This window comes from Neoarius graeffei, chromosome 7 (genome assembly GCF_027579695.1).
Source record: "Neoarius graeffei isolate fNeoGra1 chromosome 7, fNeoGra1.pri, whole genome shotgun sequence".
Lineage (NCBI taxonomy): Eukaryota > Metazoa > Chordata > Actinopteri > Siluriformes > Ariidae > Neoarius > Neoarius graeffei.
In genome coordinates, this window is record NC_083575.1 from 58,823,070 (window position 1) to 58,840,495 (window position 17,426).

The 17,426-nt window shown below is 40.9% G+C and overlaps 1 protein-coding gene across 1 annotated transcript in view; it reads left to right on the forward strand.

Moving 5' to 3' along the window:
• Positions 1-6,708, forward strand: part of ret (ret proto-oncogene receptor tyrosine kinase) — a 57,878-nt gene extending 51,170 nt beyond the window's left edge. Inside the window, exons 13-20 of the mRNA XM_060924769.1 lie at positions 2,007-2,114; positions 2,622-2,836; positions 3,266-3,388; positions 3,862-3,932; positions 4,035-4,172; positions 4,366-4,465; positions 5,047-5,194; positions 6,106-6,708. Coding sequence (XP_060780752.1) covers positions 2,007-2,114; positions 2,622-2,836; positions 3,266-3,388; positions 3,862-3,932; positions 4,035-4,172; positions 4,366-4,465; positions 5,047-5,194; positions 6,106-6,263 — 1,061 coding nt within the window. The 3' untranslated portion in view covers positions 6,264-6,708. The remainder of the gene's footprint in view (positions 1-2,006; positions 2,115-2,621; positions 2,837-3,265; positions 3,389-3,861; positions 3,933-4,034; positions 4,173-4,365; positions 4,466-5,046; positions 5,195-6,105) is intronic.
• The last annotated feature ends 10,718 nt before the right edge of the window (positions 6,709-17,426 follow it).

The following is a 17,426-nucleotide window of genomic DNA, read 5'->3' on the forward strand; positions in this document are numbered from 1 at the left end:
CCCCCCTCAACTCGAGTACAGGCAGCGGCTCTCAGAAGTAAAGATGGGAAGTAGATCACCAATCCCCCTAATTCTGTGCCGACAAATAGTGGAGCAATATCAGAAAGGAGTTCGACAGTGTAAAATTGCAAAGAGTTTGAACATATCATCATCTACAGTGCATAATATCATCAAAAGATTCAGAGAATCTGGAAGAATCTCTGTGCGTAAGGGTCAAGGCCAGAAAACCATACTGGGTGCCCGTGATCTTCGGGCCCTTAGACGATACTGCATCACATACAGGCATGCTTCTGTATTGGAAATCACAAAATGGGCTCAGGAACATTTCCAGAGAACATTATCTGTGAACACAATTCACCGTGCCATCCACCGTTGCCAGCTAAAACTCTATAATTCAAAGAAGAAACCGTATCTAAACATGATCCAGAAGCGCAGATGTCTTCTCTGTGCCAAGGCTCATTTAAAATGGACTGTGGCAAAGTGGAAAACTGTTCTGTGGTCAGACGAATCAAAATTTGAAGTTCTTTATGGAAATCAGGGACGCCGTGTCATTCGGACTAAAGAGGAGAAGGACGACCCAAGTTGTTATCAGCGCTCAGTTCAGAAGCCTGCATCTCTGATGGTATGGGGTTGCATTAGTGCATGTGGCATGGGCAGCTTACACATCTGGAAAGACACCATCAATGCTGAAAGGTATATCCAGGTTCTAGAGCAACATATGCTCCCATCCAGACGACGTCTCTTTCAGGGAAGACCTTGCATTTTCCAACATGACAATGCCAAACCACATACTGCATCAATTACAGCATCATGGCTGCGTAGAAGAAGGGTCCGGGTACTGAACTGGCCCGCCTGCAGTCCAGATCTTTCACCCATAGAAAACATTTGGCGCACCATAAAGTGGAAGATACGACAAAAAAGACCTAAGACAGTTGAGCAACTAGAATCCTCCATTAGACAAGAATGGGTTACCATTCCTATCCCTAAACTTGAGCAACTTGTCTCCTCAGTCCCCAGACGTTTACAGACTGTTGTAAAGAGAAAAGGGGATGTCTCACAGTGGTAAACATGGCCTTGTCCCACCTTTTTTGAGATGTGTTGTTGTCATGAAATTTAAAATCACCTAATTTTTCTCTTTAAATGATACATTTTCTCAGTTTAAACATTTGATATGTCATCTATGTTCTATTCTGAATAAAATATCCACATCATTGCATTCCGTTTTTATTTACAATTTGTATTTTGTCCCAACTTTTTTGGAATCAGGGTTATAGATAGATAGATAGATAGATAGATAGATAGATAGATAGATAGATAGATAGATAGATAGATAGATAGATAGATAGATAGATAGATAGATAGATAGATAGATAGATAGATAGATAGATAGATAGATAGATAGATAGATAGATAGATAGATAGATAGATAGATAGATAGATAGATAGATAGATAGATAGATAGATAGATAGATAGATGTGCACATGCCTTACCTAATTGGCCTTATGTTAATTAGCAACATTGCTACTCATCTACCTGCATACAGTGCTAATGTTGCTAGCTAAGGAGCGAGCTTAATTATTGTTATTTCTCCAGGAGCTACTGGACATTAGTAGTAAGACCAAACTCTCTAAGAAGTTAGGTAACTTTAAGCTGGGTGTATTATATCATGTTATTAAAACCAAGTGCTAACAAGGTAGCAAACTTTAGGCCATTATATTATTGTGCCTATCAGCAGCCATTTGATAGCAAGCTAGCCAACTTTAGGCTAGCTTGTATTGTGTATTCCAGTAGCTAATATGCTACCAAACATTAGGTTCATTGTTATATTTTATAATTAAAGCCAGGAGTCAGTAGGCTCTTTTAAGGCTAAGCTTGTAAGATCATTATTACATTATCGAAGAAGCAGCCTTACTAGACTCTGTATAGTAAATGACAAAAAATACAAAGATGTAATTGTAGGAATGTGTTGTTATACATGTACTGTGTATGTTTCTATTTGATACAGAAAACGCTTCCCACAGTGAACTTCGTGACCTTTTGTCAGAATTCACCTTGCTGAAGCAGGTCAACCATCCACATGTAATAAAAATGTATGGAGCTTGTAGCCAAGATGGTAAGAACCGTATATTTTCAGCATTTCTTACTTCATAAATTGCAGTTTCCTCATAGATTTAAATGACCATTTGTTATGGTTCTTTAATGTTTTTGTGCTCTTTGATGGCATGGTGGTGTAGTGGTTAGCACTGTCACCTCACAGCAAGAAGGTTCTGGGTTCAACCCCAGTGGTCAACAGGGGCCTTTCTGTGTGGAGTTTGCATGTTCTCCCCGTGTCTGTGTAGGTTTCCTCCGGGTGCTCTGGGTTTCCCCCACAGTCCAAAAACATGTAGTTAGGTTAACTGGCTACTCTAAATTGTCCATAGGTGTGAATGGTTTTTTCCCAAGCCCAGAAATGGGAGGGTTGTGGCAGGAAGGGCATCCAGTGTAAAACTCTGCTCCAATTAATATGACATGTGGATCAATAGGGTCCACATGGTAGTGACCCCACACACATAAGTGGGATAAGCTGGAAAAAATGAGTGAATGTTTTTGTGCTCTTATTATCTGTCCATTGTCTGCCCAGGTCCCCTGTACCTGATTGTTGAATATGCCAAGTATGGATCACTGCGAAACTTCCTGAGAGAGAGCCGGAAAGTGGGGCCCAGCTACATGGGTAGTGATGCCAACCGAAACTCCAGCTACCTTGAGAATCCAGATGAAAGAGCTCTGACCATGGGAGACCTCATTTCGTTCGCCTGGCAGATCTCCAGAGGAATGCAATACCTGGCTGAAATGAAGGTACACCTGCACTTACCGAGTCTTGATCATTTAAATTGAGAGTATATACACTGTAGCACATAGTGTTGGTGTCTCACAGCTCCTGGGTCTGGGGTTTGATCCTGAGCTACAGGTACTCTCTGTGTGGAGCTTCATGTAGGTTCCCTTTGAGCATTTAGGTTTCCTGCCTTACTGTTACTTCTTAAAAACATGGCCTGCAGGGTGGACTGTCTACTCAATTGTCCCTAAATGTGAGGGTGTGTGTCATACCCTGCAATACACTGGCAGCCCCACCTCGTGTTTTACACCAAGGCTCCAGTGAACCTGAATTGGACAATGTGTAGACAATAAATGAAAGAATGTATTTTATGTTGTGGTTTTGAATATTGAGTATTTATGGAGTATTCATGGTTACATTCAGTTAATGTTATATTTTTGTTATTTGTCTAGCTTGTTCATAGAGATCTTGCGGCAAGGAATGTACTCGTAGCAGAGGGCAGGAAGATGAAGATATCGGACTTTGGTTTGTCTCGAGATGTCTATGAGGAAGATTCTTATGTGAAGAGGAGCAAGGTAATGTACTAAAACTGTCAGGTTTTCAAAGTCACTTTTCAGATATGTAGAATTGTTCGAAGCAAATCTTTTTGGCTGCTTTTTAATAAACTTGATTACAACTGTGCATAATTTGCATGGATACTCACTCTCAGAAAACAAAGTACATCATTGTACCTTTAGGGCTACAATGACTTGTCACTGGGGCGGTACCCTCTAAGGTACTTATTTGTACCATTTATATACTGATTGGGAACATATATGTACCTTTTTGGCTCTAAAAAGGTACACATAGTTACCTTGAAGTCCAATAATGAGCCCTAGGGGATACATTAGTGTAGATTGTTCCTTGGGGAACAGAAATGGACTCCTACTGTACCCCTGTTTCTGACAGTGCACTTATAGCATATTAATGAATGCATAGTGCAGTAATATTTGTGCCACAAGTTTTATATGTACATATACACATTGTGTCATATATTCCCACTATTCAGGGTCGTATTCCTGTCAAATGGATGGCTATTGAGTCCTTGTTTGACCATATATATACCACACAAAGTGATGTGTAAGTACTGTATTATACTGTACTGTATTATATGACAAAAATAATTCCAAGTGACTAGTTCTGTGATGACAGTGTCCTAAAAGTTCTCTCTTTCATTTTAAGCTGGTCTTTCGGTGTGCTGTTATGGGAAATTGTGACCCTGGGTGGAAACCCGTACCCAGGCATTGCACCTGAGCGGCTCTTTAATCTTCTCAAGACTGGCTACAGGATGGAAAAACCTGAGAACTGCACTGAAGAAATGTGTGTTTATTTGAAGTGCATGATTAATTATTTTCAGTGTCATTATCTAAATTATATCCACCAAATGGCATGCATGTTATTATATACAAAACCAATATCTTCTCTTCTGCACTATTAAATAGGCACTACTGAGTACAAAAATGGTTATGAGAGGGTATGATATGTGGCTGATAAATTGTCTTTCATGAACTAGGTATAGTCTGATGCTTCGCTGCTGGAAACAAGAACCGGATAAGAGACCAACCTTCGGTGACATCAGCAAAGAGCTGGAGAAGATGATGGTGAAAAGCAGAGTAAGAATGACCAGAAATGACGCTAGACACATAGACATGTTCATGAAAAAATAAAAGCAGACCTGGACCTCAATTTTACCAGCCCAAGGCACTTGTATTTCCTTATTGCTAACACAAGTCATGTAAGAAGTTCAGGGGTGGATGAGCAAATGGTCCTAGGAAATATGTTCCACCTTGCTTGCATTTCGCTACAAGATTTATTAGACTGTCAAATTTGTTGCTAATTCAGCTATAAAAGTTGAAACGGTTCATTTTTAAAGTGTTTACTATTGATTAGCATGTGCAAAAACCAAGGGCTTTGACTGGTTTATGTTTTATTATAATGGTAAGATTGTGCAAAGTAAGTGTCTTACCCCTGTCCTTTACAAGACAGGATCATATGTCGGTAGCTATTTCTGCTCTTAAGTAAAGCAAAGTATTAAAAATTGACATTTGATATCTTTTTAATATCTTTTTAACACATATCACAATTCTTCGAATATTATTCATGCTTTCCTAAGCTGACCATTATCAATAATTAAATTATTCAGTACTATCTTGCATTTCTTTCGAGTCTTAATTGTCCTTTTCTGTCTTGAAAGGACTATCTGGATCTGGCAGCTTCCACTCCTGCAGACGCCCTGCTATATGACGACACTCTGTCCGAAGAGGACACTCCTCTAGTGGACTGTAATAACACCCCTCTCCCTCGAACCCTCCCTTCCACTTGGATTGAAAACAAGCTCTATGGTAGAATTTCCCATGCATTCACTCGATTCTAAAACAAAAAAAATAAAATCTGTTTATCTTTGAATGGCTTCCATAAGGAGGATGTGCTGTGATTGTGCTAATGACATGAAATTGGGAGATGTCTGAAAACTACCTGAGATTTTAAAATGAGTTAGTATGTGGTGTAAATGATCAGATTTCTGATTTTGGACCTGCTTCCGATGTACATGAACACATTCACAGGTTCACATTAGTTCATATTTAAAGGTTTTTTAAATTTAAGTATGATACACATTTTGTATAATTTCATGTTTTAGATGCTTATTTTGTATTCGCTGAATCATTTTTCACCTTTGTGGTTTATAGTTTTATTTGGATTTACATTTGAAACAGGTCCCATCTAAATCATTATGTTTGGTATGAATCACTTACTGACATTCTCTGTAATATCTTTTACATATTACAGAAGTTCAATGTTTGTAGTAGGTTCAAAATGCTGAATAGAGACACAGTAAGGCTTTTTAATTAAACTCTTCCATTATGATTGAATAAGCAAGGCTTTAGACATTAATCATTTAGTGTATTTAGCAATAAACTTACTTTCTATGCAGCCATCCTAATGCCCCGATAATCAGGGAATATGAACAAAGTTGCATACTAGGAAATCTGCTTTGCTTTATGTTCTATTTTATAAAGAAATACCAATAAATATTACACAACATGGATAACAAGACATCATAGTAGGCTACTGCATGAATGTAGAAACATTCCATGTAAATATTGGGACCAGAGGCATCTCTCATGCACTCTTAAATTTTAATATTTGTGTTGAAAATAAACAACAAATCAGAGTTTCGTTTGAGAGCCTTGCTGTCTGCCCTCTAATTTTTTTTTCCTTCAGTGCAGAAACAGTGATATGTTTTCATTTTTAGGCATGTCATACCCGAACTGGCCTGAGAAGAGCCCGGTACTGCTCAACAGACTTGATGCAACTAATCCAGAATTTACAAGATATGCCAATGATAGTGTTTATGCAAACTGGATGGCTTTGCCTACTCCTGCAAAAATTATGGACAAGCTTGATAGTTAAAAACAACTGGTGGAAGATGTGTAAATGTATATTAAACTGTATATAAGTTATATGATGCTAAAGTTGGTTCCCTTTTATTTCTGTCGCTTTAGTATTCTGTATAAAGAGGCATCTGACTGCAGATTGACTGGAATTACTCACACTGTTACATGCAGTGTTTAGATATCTTCACGTCGAAGTACTGTTGCCAATGTTATATCTGCATGACTGTGTACACACTTTAATGTGCATATTCAGTGTCTTTCAAGTGCCTGTGTCGCTTCTAATATAGCCTCAAGTTAGAAATATAAATCAGTTAAAATCTCAGCCCAGAAATGAAAAGGGAACTTCTTTTCCATCACCTGCTGTAGATTTTTTTTCTTTTTTGCTAAATAATTGTACAAAGAATGGATACAAAGGCCATATTGATAAGTACAACTCTTGTTTCTTGTGCCTATTTGCTAAAAGAATACCACTGGAATTTGTCACCAAAATTATGAATATTCTTATGATACCTCTGGAATTTAAACAGTGTGAATATACTGATTTAGTGTCTCATGGCCAGTTATTTTTTATTTCTTGTGAAGACATTCTTTGTGCAACCCTTCTAATGCAAACGAGTGTGATTCCTTGTTATATTATCATAACATTATTAATTTGAAATCAATAAAACTGGTAGAAGTTGCTTGGCTCTTTGCTTGTTTTTATATTATATTATGGCCAGGCTTCTGTATAGTAGGCTACATCCTATACATTGTATATAAATATAATCAGAAGAAATGCCTCTTTTTTATTTCTTCTTATTGTCTTTTATCATGTGCAATCATATTTTACTATCACATCAAACAAGGATATAGTACAGGTTGAAATACGTGTATTAGACCATGGGATTTGTTGCAATGTCTATTATACCATTAATTTTAAAGGGGGGAAAAGGAATAAAATCTCATCTCATCTCATCTCATTATCTCTAGCCGCTTTATCCTTCTACAGGGTCGCAGGCAAGCTGGAGCCTATCCCAGCTGACTACGGGCGAAAGGCGGGGTACACCCTGGACAAGTCGCCAGGTCATCACAGGGCTGACACATAGACACAGACAACCATTCACACTCACATTCACACCTACGGTCAATTTAGAGTCACCAGTTAACCTAACCTGCATGTCTTTGGACTGTGGGGGAAACCGGAGCACCCGGAGGAAACCCACGCGGACACAGGGAGAACATGCAAACTCCACACAGAAAGGCCCTCGCCGGCCCCGGGGCTCGAACCCAGGACCTTCTTGCTGTGAGGCGACAGCGCTAACCACTACACCACCGTGCCGCCCGAAAAGGAATAAAATGAATAGGTAAATCAATAAGGTCAAAAAACAAATAATATACATACAGACCTATATATACACTTTCATACATATACAAGCATAGACACACACACACACACAGGTGGCATGGTGGTGTAGTGGTTAGCACTGTTGCCTCACAGCAGGAAGGTCCTGGGTTCAACCCCAGCAGCCGACAGGGGGCCTTTCTGTGCGGAGTTTGCATGTTCTCCCCGTGTCTGTGTAGGTTTCCTCCGGGTGCTCCGGTTTCCCCCACAGTCCAAAGACATGCAGGTTAGGCTAATTGGTGGCTTTAAATTGAGCGTAGGTGTGAATGTGAGTGTGAATGGTTGTCTGTGTCTGTGTGTCAGCCCTGTGATGACCTGGCGACTTGTCCAGGGTGTACCCCGCCTCTCACCCATAGTCAGCTGGGATAGGCTCCAGCTTGCCTGTGACCCTGTAGAACAGGTTAAGCGGCTACAGATAATGGATGGATGGGTAAAATAGTAGTAATAAGGTATACATAATAAAAATAATAGTGAACTAAAAATGAACTACATAGATAATAAAATCTCTCAAAAATGAGTAAGTAAATAATAAAATAAATAAATCATTCTCAGAAGAAATGCCTATTTAAAACACAATGCACAGTGCTACCGTGAAGCCATTTTCCCTTCTTGCATTAAAGTAAAAAAAAAAAGACACTACAATGTTAAACACTACTTTCACATTAAACATAAACTTCCTCAAAAGAATATTAAGCAAAAATATCCCTCACGGGGGCGTCGTGGCTCGGGTGGCTGGGGCGCCGTGCCGTGGGTCCAGGGACCTGGGTTCGGTTCCGACCCGGGGTCGTTTCCCGATCCCTCCCTGTCTCTCTCTCCTGCTCGTTTCCTGTCCTGTCTCTGCACTGTCCTGTCCAATGAAGGTGAAAAAAGCCCAAAGAAATATCTTTAAAGAAAAAAATATATCCCTCACTACATCAAACACATTGATGCTGACAAATTAATTAGAAACATGTCTAAGTTCAGAAACACCAACCCATTCATTCTGATCGAGAGCTGCTGCCTCTCAAATGGATAACATATACTGATTTCCTTCAGTACACAGTATCATCATTTTGTACTATTTGTACAGATTAGTTTTGTAAGAACCATGTGCCCCAGCAAGAAAAATCAAACAGTATGTTTAAATTGTAGTCAGTAATTTTGGTGGAAGGTAAACTGAAGCTAGTCATTTGGGAACATTTAACAATAACACATTTTAACAAATCTCTCTCTGGTTTTCAAATCCTGGAATACCACAGATAGTCAGAGCTGCAGAAACATTAAGTGAATTGTCATATATTGTGAAATAATTAGGTCAAGTAGATTTTATTGTCATTCCTCCCTATAACTTGTATACATTGGAATGAAATATAGTTTCTTCAGGCTGTGCTGGAATACAACATCCAATAGCACTGTACACAGGACTACATAAAAAGAAATACAAAAGAGAATGGTAAACAATCAGGATAATTACTATATAACAGTACACACAAAATAACAGTCTTGGACTTTCTGCTGTGGATGGTCCCACACGGATACCCTACAGATCTGCACTTCCCATAAACAGTTAATCCCTGAGTGTCACCTTTAGTTCAGTGAGTAATCTCGCCTGGATAGTGTAGATTTGTATCTAGGATCTGCTGCTGTGATCATAAATACAGTTTCTTTCTGTCTCAGTATAATTGCAACTCAGTCCTGTTTGATATATTATACAACTGCAGTCAAGTAATGATTTATAATCCCACTATCCAGTGTCACCCTGAAGGGGATGGGTTCCCTAGAACCCTCAAAGTTTCTTCTTCACATTGTCTCAGGAAGTTTCTCCTTGCCTCTTACTTGCTCATCAGGGATTGAAATCTACATCCAGATTTCTGAAGCTGACAAAATCTATTGTTAAAAGCATTACACAAAATTGAATTTAACATTAGGCTATCAAATGGAAGAAACCAGTGCAAATATTTGTCTGCAAACTGCAGTCTTTACATTACTGTGAATTGTAAGTAGAAAAGCTGTCACAGTAGCAAGTGATGCAGGATGGAGAAAACTCTAACAATCAGTCTAACAGCAAGACTGGTATTAAAAAAAAAGTCTCTCTTAATAGCATTGTCTCTGTGGGCATAATACAGCTTATTAAATCATGCTCTAATTTAGTATAGATGTAATTAATGAGTACTAACTATAATCCAGCCACTGGGGGTGCATAAGCGTACTCTTGGTGCCGGTCCAAAGCCCGGATAAATTGGAGAGAGTTGCGTCAGGAAGGGCATCCGGTGTAAAACTGTGCCAAATCTAACATGCGGAATGAAAAGAGAAATACCATACCGGATCGGTCGGGACCCGGGTTAACAACGACCGCCTCTGGTACTGTTGGTCAACAGGGTGCCGGTGGAAAGTGTGCTACTGTTGCACCAAAACAGAGAAGGAGAAAGAGAGGGGGGAGGCGTGTTAGGAGAGAGAGTGAAAGATGGAAGGGAAGGAGCTTAGAATTGAGGGTAGGAATGAATGTGGGAACATTGGCAGAGCGAGAGAGTTAGCAGGTATGATGGAAAGAAGGAAGTTGGACATTTTGTGTGTGCAGGAGACAAGGTGGAAAGGAAGCAAGGCCAAGAACACTGGAGATGGATGCAAGTTGTTTTATTATGGAGTTGATGGAAAGAGAAATGGTGTTGGTATTGTTTTGAGGGGAGAGTTGGTCAACAGTGTGATTGATGTGAAGGGGGTGTCAGATAGAGTGATAGGTATGAAGTTGGAGATTCAAGGAGTGGTAATCAATGTTGTGTGTGCGTACGCCCCACAGGTTGGATGTGAGAATGAAGAGAAAGAGTCTTTCTGGGAAAAGATGGATGAAGTGGTAGAAAGTATACCAAGGGAGGAGCGCGTGCTGATAGGAGCAGATTTCAATGGACATGTTGGAGAGGGAAACAGAGGAGATGAAGGCGTGATGGGCAGATATGGTGTAAGAGAGAGAAATGTGGAAGGGCAAATGGTGGTTGATTTTTCAAAGAGGATGAATTTGGCAATAGTCAATACATACTTCGAAAAGAAAGAGCAGCACAGGGTGACGTTTAAGAGTGGAGGAAGATCTACACAGGTGGACTATATACTCTGCAGAAGGGGTAACCTGAAGGAGATTGGAAACTGTAAAGTGATGGCAGGGGAGAGTGTAGCTAGACAATATCAAGTGGTCGTGTGCAGGATGAGCTTGAAAGTGAAAAAGAGGAAGCGTGAAATAGTGGAGCCAAAGATTAAGTGGTGGAAACTAAAAGAGGTTGAACATCAGAAGAAGTTTAGGGAAGAAATGAGACAAGCATTGAGTGGTCATGGAAGTCTGCCAGAAGATTGGAATACTACTGCTGTAGTAGTAAGAGAGGCAGCAAGGAAGGTGCTAGGGTGGTCATCAGGAAGGAAGACAAGGAGACATGGTGGTGGAACAAAGAAGTGCAGGAAATTATAAAAGAGAAGAGGCTAGCAAAGAAGAATTGGGACGATCAGAGAGACAAGGAAAGCAGGCAGTTATACAGAGAGACGAGACAGAAGGCAAAAAGAGCAGTAGCAAAGGCAAAAGCAGATGCATACCAGGAGTCGTATGAAAGACTGGAGACCAAAGAAGGAGAGAAAGACCTGTACAGACTAGTTAGGCAGAGAAACAGGGAAGCGAGGGATGTACAGCAGGTAAGAGTGATGAAAGATGTAAATGGAAATGTGCTGACAAACAAAGAGAGTGTATTAAGAAGGTGGAAAGAGTACTTTGAGGATTTATTAAATGAGGAGAATCCAAGAGAGAAAAGGTCAGATTCATTGGAGATAGCAAATCAGGAAGCAGAGTTGGTTAGTAAGGATGAGGTGAGGGCAGCCATGAAAAGAATGAAGACTGGGAAAGCAGTCGGACCAGATGGTATCCCAATTGAGGCTTGGAGATGTTTGGGTGAGACGGCTGTGGAGTTCCTAACGAGATTGTTTAATAAGATCCTAGAGAATGAGAAAATGCCAAATGAATGGAGAAAGAGTGTGCTAGTCCCAATATACAAGAATAAGGGAGATGTACAGAGCTGCAGTAATTACAGAGGGATAAAATTGATGAGCCACACCATGAAGCTATGGGAAAGGGTATTGGAGGCGAGATTGAGAAGAGAGGTGGCAATCTGTGAACAGCAGTACGGGTTTATGCCAAGGAAGAGCGCGTCGGATGCAATTTTTGCTTTAAGAATGCTAATGGAGAAGTACAGAGAAGGCCAGAGAAAGCTACATTGTGTGTTTGTAGACCTGAAGAAGGCATACGATAGAGTGCTGAGAGATGAGTTATGGTATTGTATGAGAAAGAGTGGAGTGAATGAGAAGTATATTAGAGTGGTGCAAGACATGTATGAGAACAGTGAAACAGCAGTGAGGTGTGCAGTTGGAACAACTGAATGGTTCAAGGTGAAGGTGGGACTTCATCAAGGGTCTGCTTTGAGTCCTTTTTGTTTGCCATAGTGATGGATAGCTTGACGGATGAAGTGAGGCAAGAGTCACCATGGAACATGATGTTTGCAGGTGATATTGTGATATGTGGTGAAAGTAGAAAGGAAGTTGAGTTGGGTTTGGAGAGATGGAGGTATGCATTGGAACGAAGAGGAATGAAGGTGAGCAGTAGCAAAACAGAATACATGTGCATCAATGAGAATGGGGATGAGAGTGTAGTGAAGATGCAAGGAGTAGACGTAAAGAAAGTTGGTGAATTCAAGTACCCGGGGTCAACTGTGCAGGAAAATGGGGGCTGCGATAGTGAGGTGAGAAAGAGAGTGCAGGCAGGGTGGAGCAGTTGGAGAAGGATTTCAGGAGTCATTTGTGATAGGAAAGTCCCAGCAAAAGTGAAAGGTAAGATGTATAAGACATTAGTGAGACCAACTATGATGTATGGATTGGAGACAGTACCCTTAACGAAGAGACAGGAGGCAAAGTTGGAGGTGGCGGAGTTGAGGATGTTAAGGTTTGCGATGGGAGTGACAAGGTTGGACAGGGTAAGGAACGAGCACATCAGAGGGACAGCACATGTGGAGAGCTTGGGAATTAAGCTAAGAGAGATGAGACTGAGATGGTATGGGCACATCCTGAGAAGAGATGCAGAGCATGTGGGAAGGAGAATGTTGAGGATGGAGCTGCCAGGCACACGAAAACGAGGAAGGCCAAAGAGGAGATACACTACCGTTCAAAAGTTTGAGGTCACCCAGACAATTTTGTGTTTTCCATGAAAAGTCACACTTTTATTTACCACCATAAGTTGTAAAATGAATAGAAAATATAGTCAAGACATTTTTCTGCCCATTTTGAGCATTTAATCGACCCCACAAATGTGATGCTCCAGAAACTCAATCTGCTCAAAGGAAGGTCAGTTTTATAGCTTCTCTAAAGAGTTAAACTGTTTTCATCTGTGCTAACATAATTGTACAAGGGTTTTCTAATCATCCATTAGCCTTCTGAGGCAATGAGCAAACACATTGTACCATTAGAACACTGGAGTGATAGTTGCTGAAAATGGGCCTTGTGAGGGAAATTTAGTGGATGAACATTCCTATTCTCTGTGTTTCTGTGTGTTGAGCTCAAATGGCCTAATATACTGAGAAAGATGTTTTTTCCAATGTTGTAATCGCTTTTCTGTGGCCTTGGTGGTAATGAGCAGGGTGCTTGAGTTCGTCCTAACTACGCATCTTCTCATGATGTAACCACCTTTCCTGACCTCGGTGGTGATAAGCAGGGAGCTTGAGCTCTCCCTAACTTGCATCTGCCTACACGTACCAAAGCATGCCAGGTGCACTCATTAGCAAAACTTCATAGAAAATCTTGAGCCAATCATGTGAAGACACAAGCAGTGAGCGAATGCCTTCAGAATATAATAGATAACATTCCTAAAACACAACTCAGAGTGCGCATACTCTCAGCATCATCAGAAGTGGTGTCTTCTTCTATTCTTCTCTTTCCTTTCCTATTTTATATATCTGTTATATGATCTACTATAATAAATAACTGAAAAGACAACTGCTAAGCGTTCTGAAGTGTTTATTAGAAATTTCCATTACAGCCTCTATACACCTATGTAGATATTGCACGAAAAACCAGACATTTGCAGCTAGAATAGTCATTTACCACATTAGCAATGCATAGAGTGTATTTCTGATTAGTTTAAAGTGATCTTCATTGAAAAGAACAGTGCTTTTCTTTCAAAAATAAGGAAATTTCAAAGTGACCCCAAACTTTTGAACGGTAGTGTACATGGATGTGGTGATAGAGGACATGAAAGTGGAAGGTGTGGTAGAGAAGGATGCGGAAGACAGGGAGCAATGGAGATGAAAGATCTGCTGTGGCGACCCCTAATCGGGAGCAGCCAAAAGAAGAAGAATGAGTACTAACTATTATATGTTATTTATATAAATTAACTTATTGTCAGGAATGGCAAGCTGAGGTGAAGTGAGGACCCAAGAGCAGACTCAGAAAACAGGCAGTGTAACAAGAAAACTTATTTAATGAAGTAGATGGCAGAAAGGCAAAAGGTACAGTAGGGCTCAGGCAAAGATCGGTAGTCAAAAAAACAGGCCAGGAGGTCAAAACACAGAGCAGCAGGTAGACACGATCAAGGACAAAAACAGGACAGAAAGATCTTCACAAAAACTGATGAACACAGGAGCAAAGGAAACCCAGGCAGAGGTAGCAAAAGACAATTCAAAAGAACAGGCAGGCAAAAACCGGGACAAAAAAATGGACAGAAAAACTTGACAAAAAACAAGGAAAAATTCAGGCAGGGGGAATCAAGAAGACACAATACCAATGAGCTGTAGCAAGGCAAGGAAAGTCTACAAGAGACAGTCTGGCAAATGGAGTACCGTAGCTCCAAACAGTTCTTAAAAAAGCCCTGGCTGATGGGAGAGGAGTGGTAGCAGGTGTGGAAGTGCTGCTTCAGGAAACGGCCTTCAGCAAGGCAGGACTGAATTCTTGTCCTGGAGCCGGCATGGAAGTCCCACAATCTAAGGCATGGACGGACTGGACCAGACTGTGACACTTATACCAAAATGCTAAACATACAGAGCCCTTAAAGTCCTTAAATCACCTTAAAGGTGATTTTTAATTTTTTGTATGCACAAGTTATTACCATACAATTATCTTGTGCACACAAGTTATTCAAATATTAAATTTTAAGTCTTTATAAATGCATCATGGATTATTTTGTATGCACAGATAATAACTTATTAAAGATGAAGAAAAAATTGTGTATGCAAGAAAAAAAAAAGGACTTTAGGTGCTCCTTATCAGGGGTGGATCCAGGAAAATGGGAAGGGGGGGCATCAACCCAGTAAGGCCAGGGGCCTGGGGAAGCTCTGCAACTTTTAAATGCCCGGAGATGCATTTTGAGCTGTCAGAGACATATTGTAAATGAAATCTCTTACAGAAAATTACCATATCAAAAATATGTTTTAAAAGTAGGAACTTTCAAAACCATTTTATTAGTCACTGAAAATGATATTGTCAGAATTGCAGGTATAGAGATTGGTGATTGAGGGGAGTGGCTTCCGGTATGTAGTGTGTGGAGTAGACGTGTGCGCAGCTCGCTCCCACAATAAGCTTTTTATTCACCTTTTTATCAAGTATCTTTTTTAAACTATTCTCTTGAAAACGGTTTTATATCGACTGTTGTTCATTTTGGCAAACTCAAAATGTCCAAGCCTAATAGGAAACTCGATAAAAACAATTCTACTCCGGCCAGCGCTAGCATCAGCATGGCTGAAATTAGCTCTTTACTGGAGGAACACAGGAATGCTCTTGCTGCTGACTTCAAGTCATCATTTGACTCCTTTTCTTCTACATTGGACTCCCTCCACAATATGGTTACAGACCATGGTCAAAGAATTTCCTCTTTGGAGGATAATGCTACCGACATGGATAACCGCATACAACAATTGGAGTCTGTATGCTCTGTTATTAGGCTGCTGGGCCATAGAAGGTTCATGCTGCATGCTGCACGCTACACGTTCACGTGAAGAACCGGACCCTGGGCCATTAAACTTCATGCTTGGATGTTCACGTGTTGCGTCTGTTCTACTTTGACCGAGTAACCAACAATATGGACTCTTCGGATGACGACGATTGCCTCATTCTGCTTTTACTGAGACAGAGGAAGAGAAAAAGGAACAGAATTTGGAGCCGAGAACACTTCCTTCTGAGAGAAACCCGTGGTGAATTTCACCGAACATTCTATAATCTGCTTGACAATCCCGATGAAGAACTATTTTTCAATTATACCATTCAATTATATTTTTTCTGAAGTTTTCCCCTGAAAGCAGAGTTATCTCCCTAGACCCGTTCTGATTGGCTGGCGCGGCGGTGACCGCATGCATTGACTGGAATTTCCATCTTCACGCCTAGAAAAAAGTGTGCATGTTCATTTCACGCTTCACGCGTGAAGTGTGCAGCGTGCAGCGTGAACGCCGTTCTATGGCCCAGAGCAAGTCATGCTACGTTTGTCCACTTTTCTTTACACGCGTGTAGTGTGCAGCGTGAACCTTCTATGGCCCAGCTGCCTTAAACGTGACAACGAGTATCTTAGAACCAAGGTGGCTGATCTAGAGGGTCGAAGTAGACGACAAAACATAAGGATAATCGACCTACCTGAGAACATCGAAGGCAACCGCCCGTCTACTTTCTTCTCCCAACTCCTCGTTGACGTCTTTGGCTCGGACGTGCTTGCCTCTCTTCCTGAGCTGGACCGAGCCCATAGAAGTCTAGCTCCTAAACCTGCTCTGGGCGAGCGGCCACGACCCGTGATCGTACGGTTCCATCGTTTTCAGGTTAAGGACCAGGTTATTCGTGAAGCACGCAAGCGAGGTGAACTGTTCTACAATGGCCACAAGATTCGCCTCTACGATGATTACAGCCCGGACCTGTTGAAACAGCGCGCCGAGTACAAAACCTGTATGTCTGAACTCTATCAGCGTGGATACAAGCCGGCTCTTATTTATCCAGCCAAGCTGCGCGTTACTCTGCCTAACGGAGAGAGGACATGGCTTTTGTCTGTCGCAGAGGCTACTAAGTTTGTTCGCAATCTGTAGGTGGATAACAGTGTGACTGAAAGTGACTGAACTTTGCATTTAGTGCTATGAGCGTAAGTGTCCTTTTTGGTGTGTGTGTGTGTGTGTGTGTGCGCGCGTATTTGGCAGTGCTAACGTTAATTAATGGTTTTTGTTTTTTCTTTCTCGTTAGTTACACAGACTATGCTAACATTGAACTCCTCGACATTGCTCCAGGTGTCAATGTTTCACAACGAGAATGGTTTTCTTTGCTTAGCCTGCTACGTGCTTAGATATAGCGCCGTGAGCTGTTTTGTTTTTTTCCATGTTTTATGCGAGGTTGGTTGGTTTGAGTTTGGACAATGTTATGCCTAGTTGGCGTGTTATTAGTGTTAAATGTGAGCCTGCTTATGCAGAAACCGTTTTCTGTTATAGTATCACCATGCAATAGAATATGAGTTTGTTTTTTTTTTGTGTGTGTGGGAGCAGCGCGTTATTTTAGGAAGTGTGGAAAATATGCTGATCATAGAATCAGAGTGCTCCATGTTGCTGCTCTTTAGTGCAGTAGCTGGATTTATGGGATTTGGGAGGGTGGTGGGTGGGTTTTGGGTTATCTGTGGTTGGTAGAAGAGAGCAACTGGACTTGCTTGAAAAGTATTTTCAAGCAAGTCCAGTTGCTCTCTTCTACCAACCACAGATTACTATGTACCTGGACGACTGAGTATCTTCACAGATATGTTTCTACACACTTTGGGATGAGTTCCCTTCGACTAGACTTTTCAAG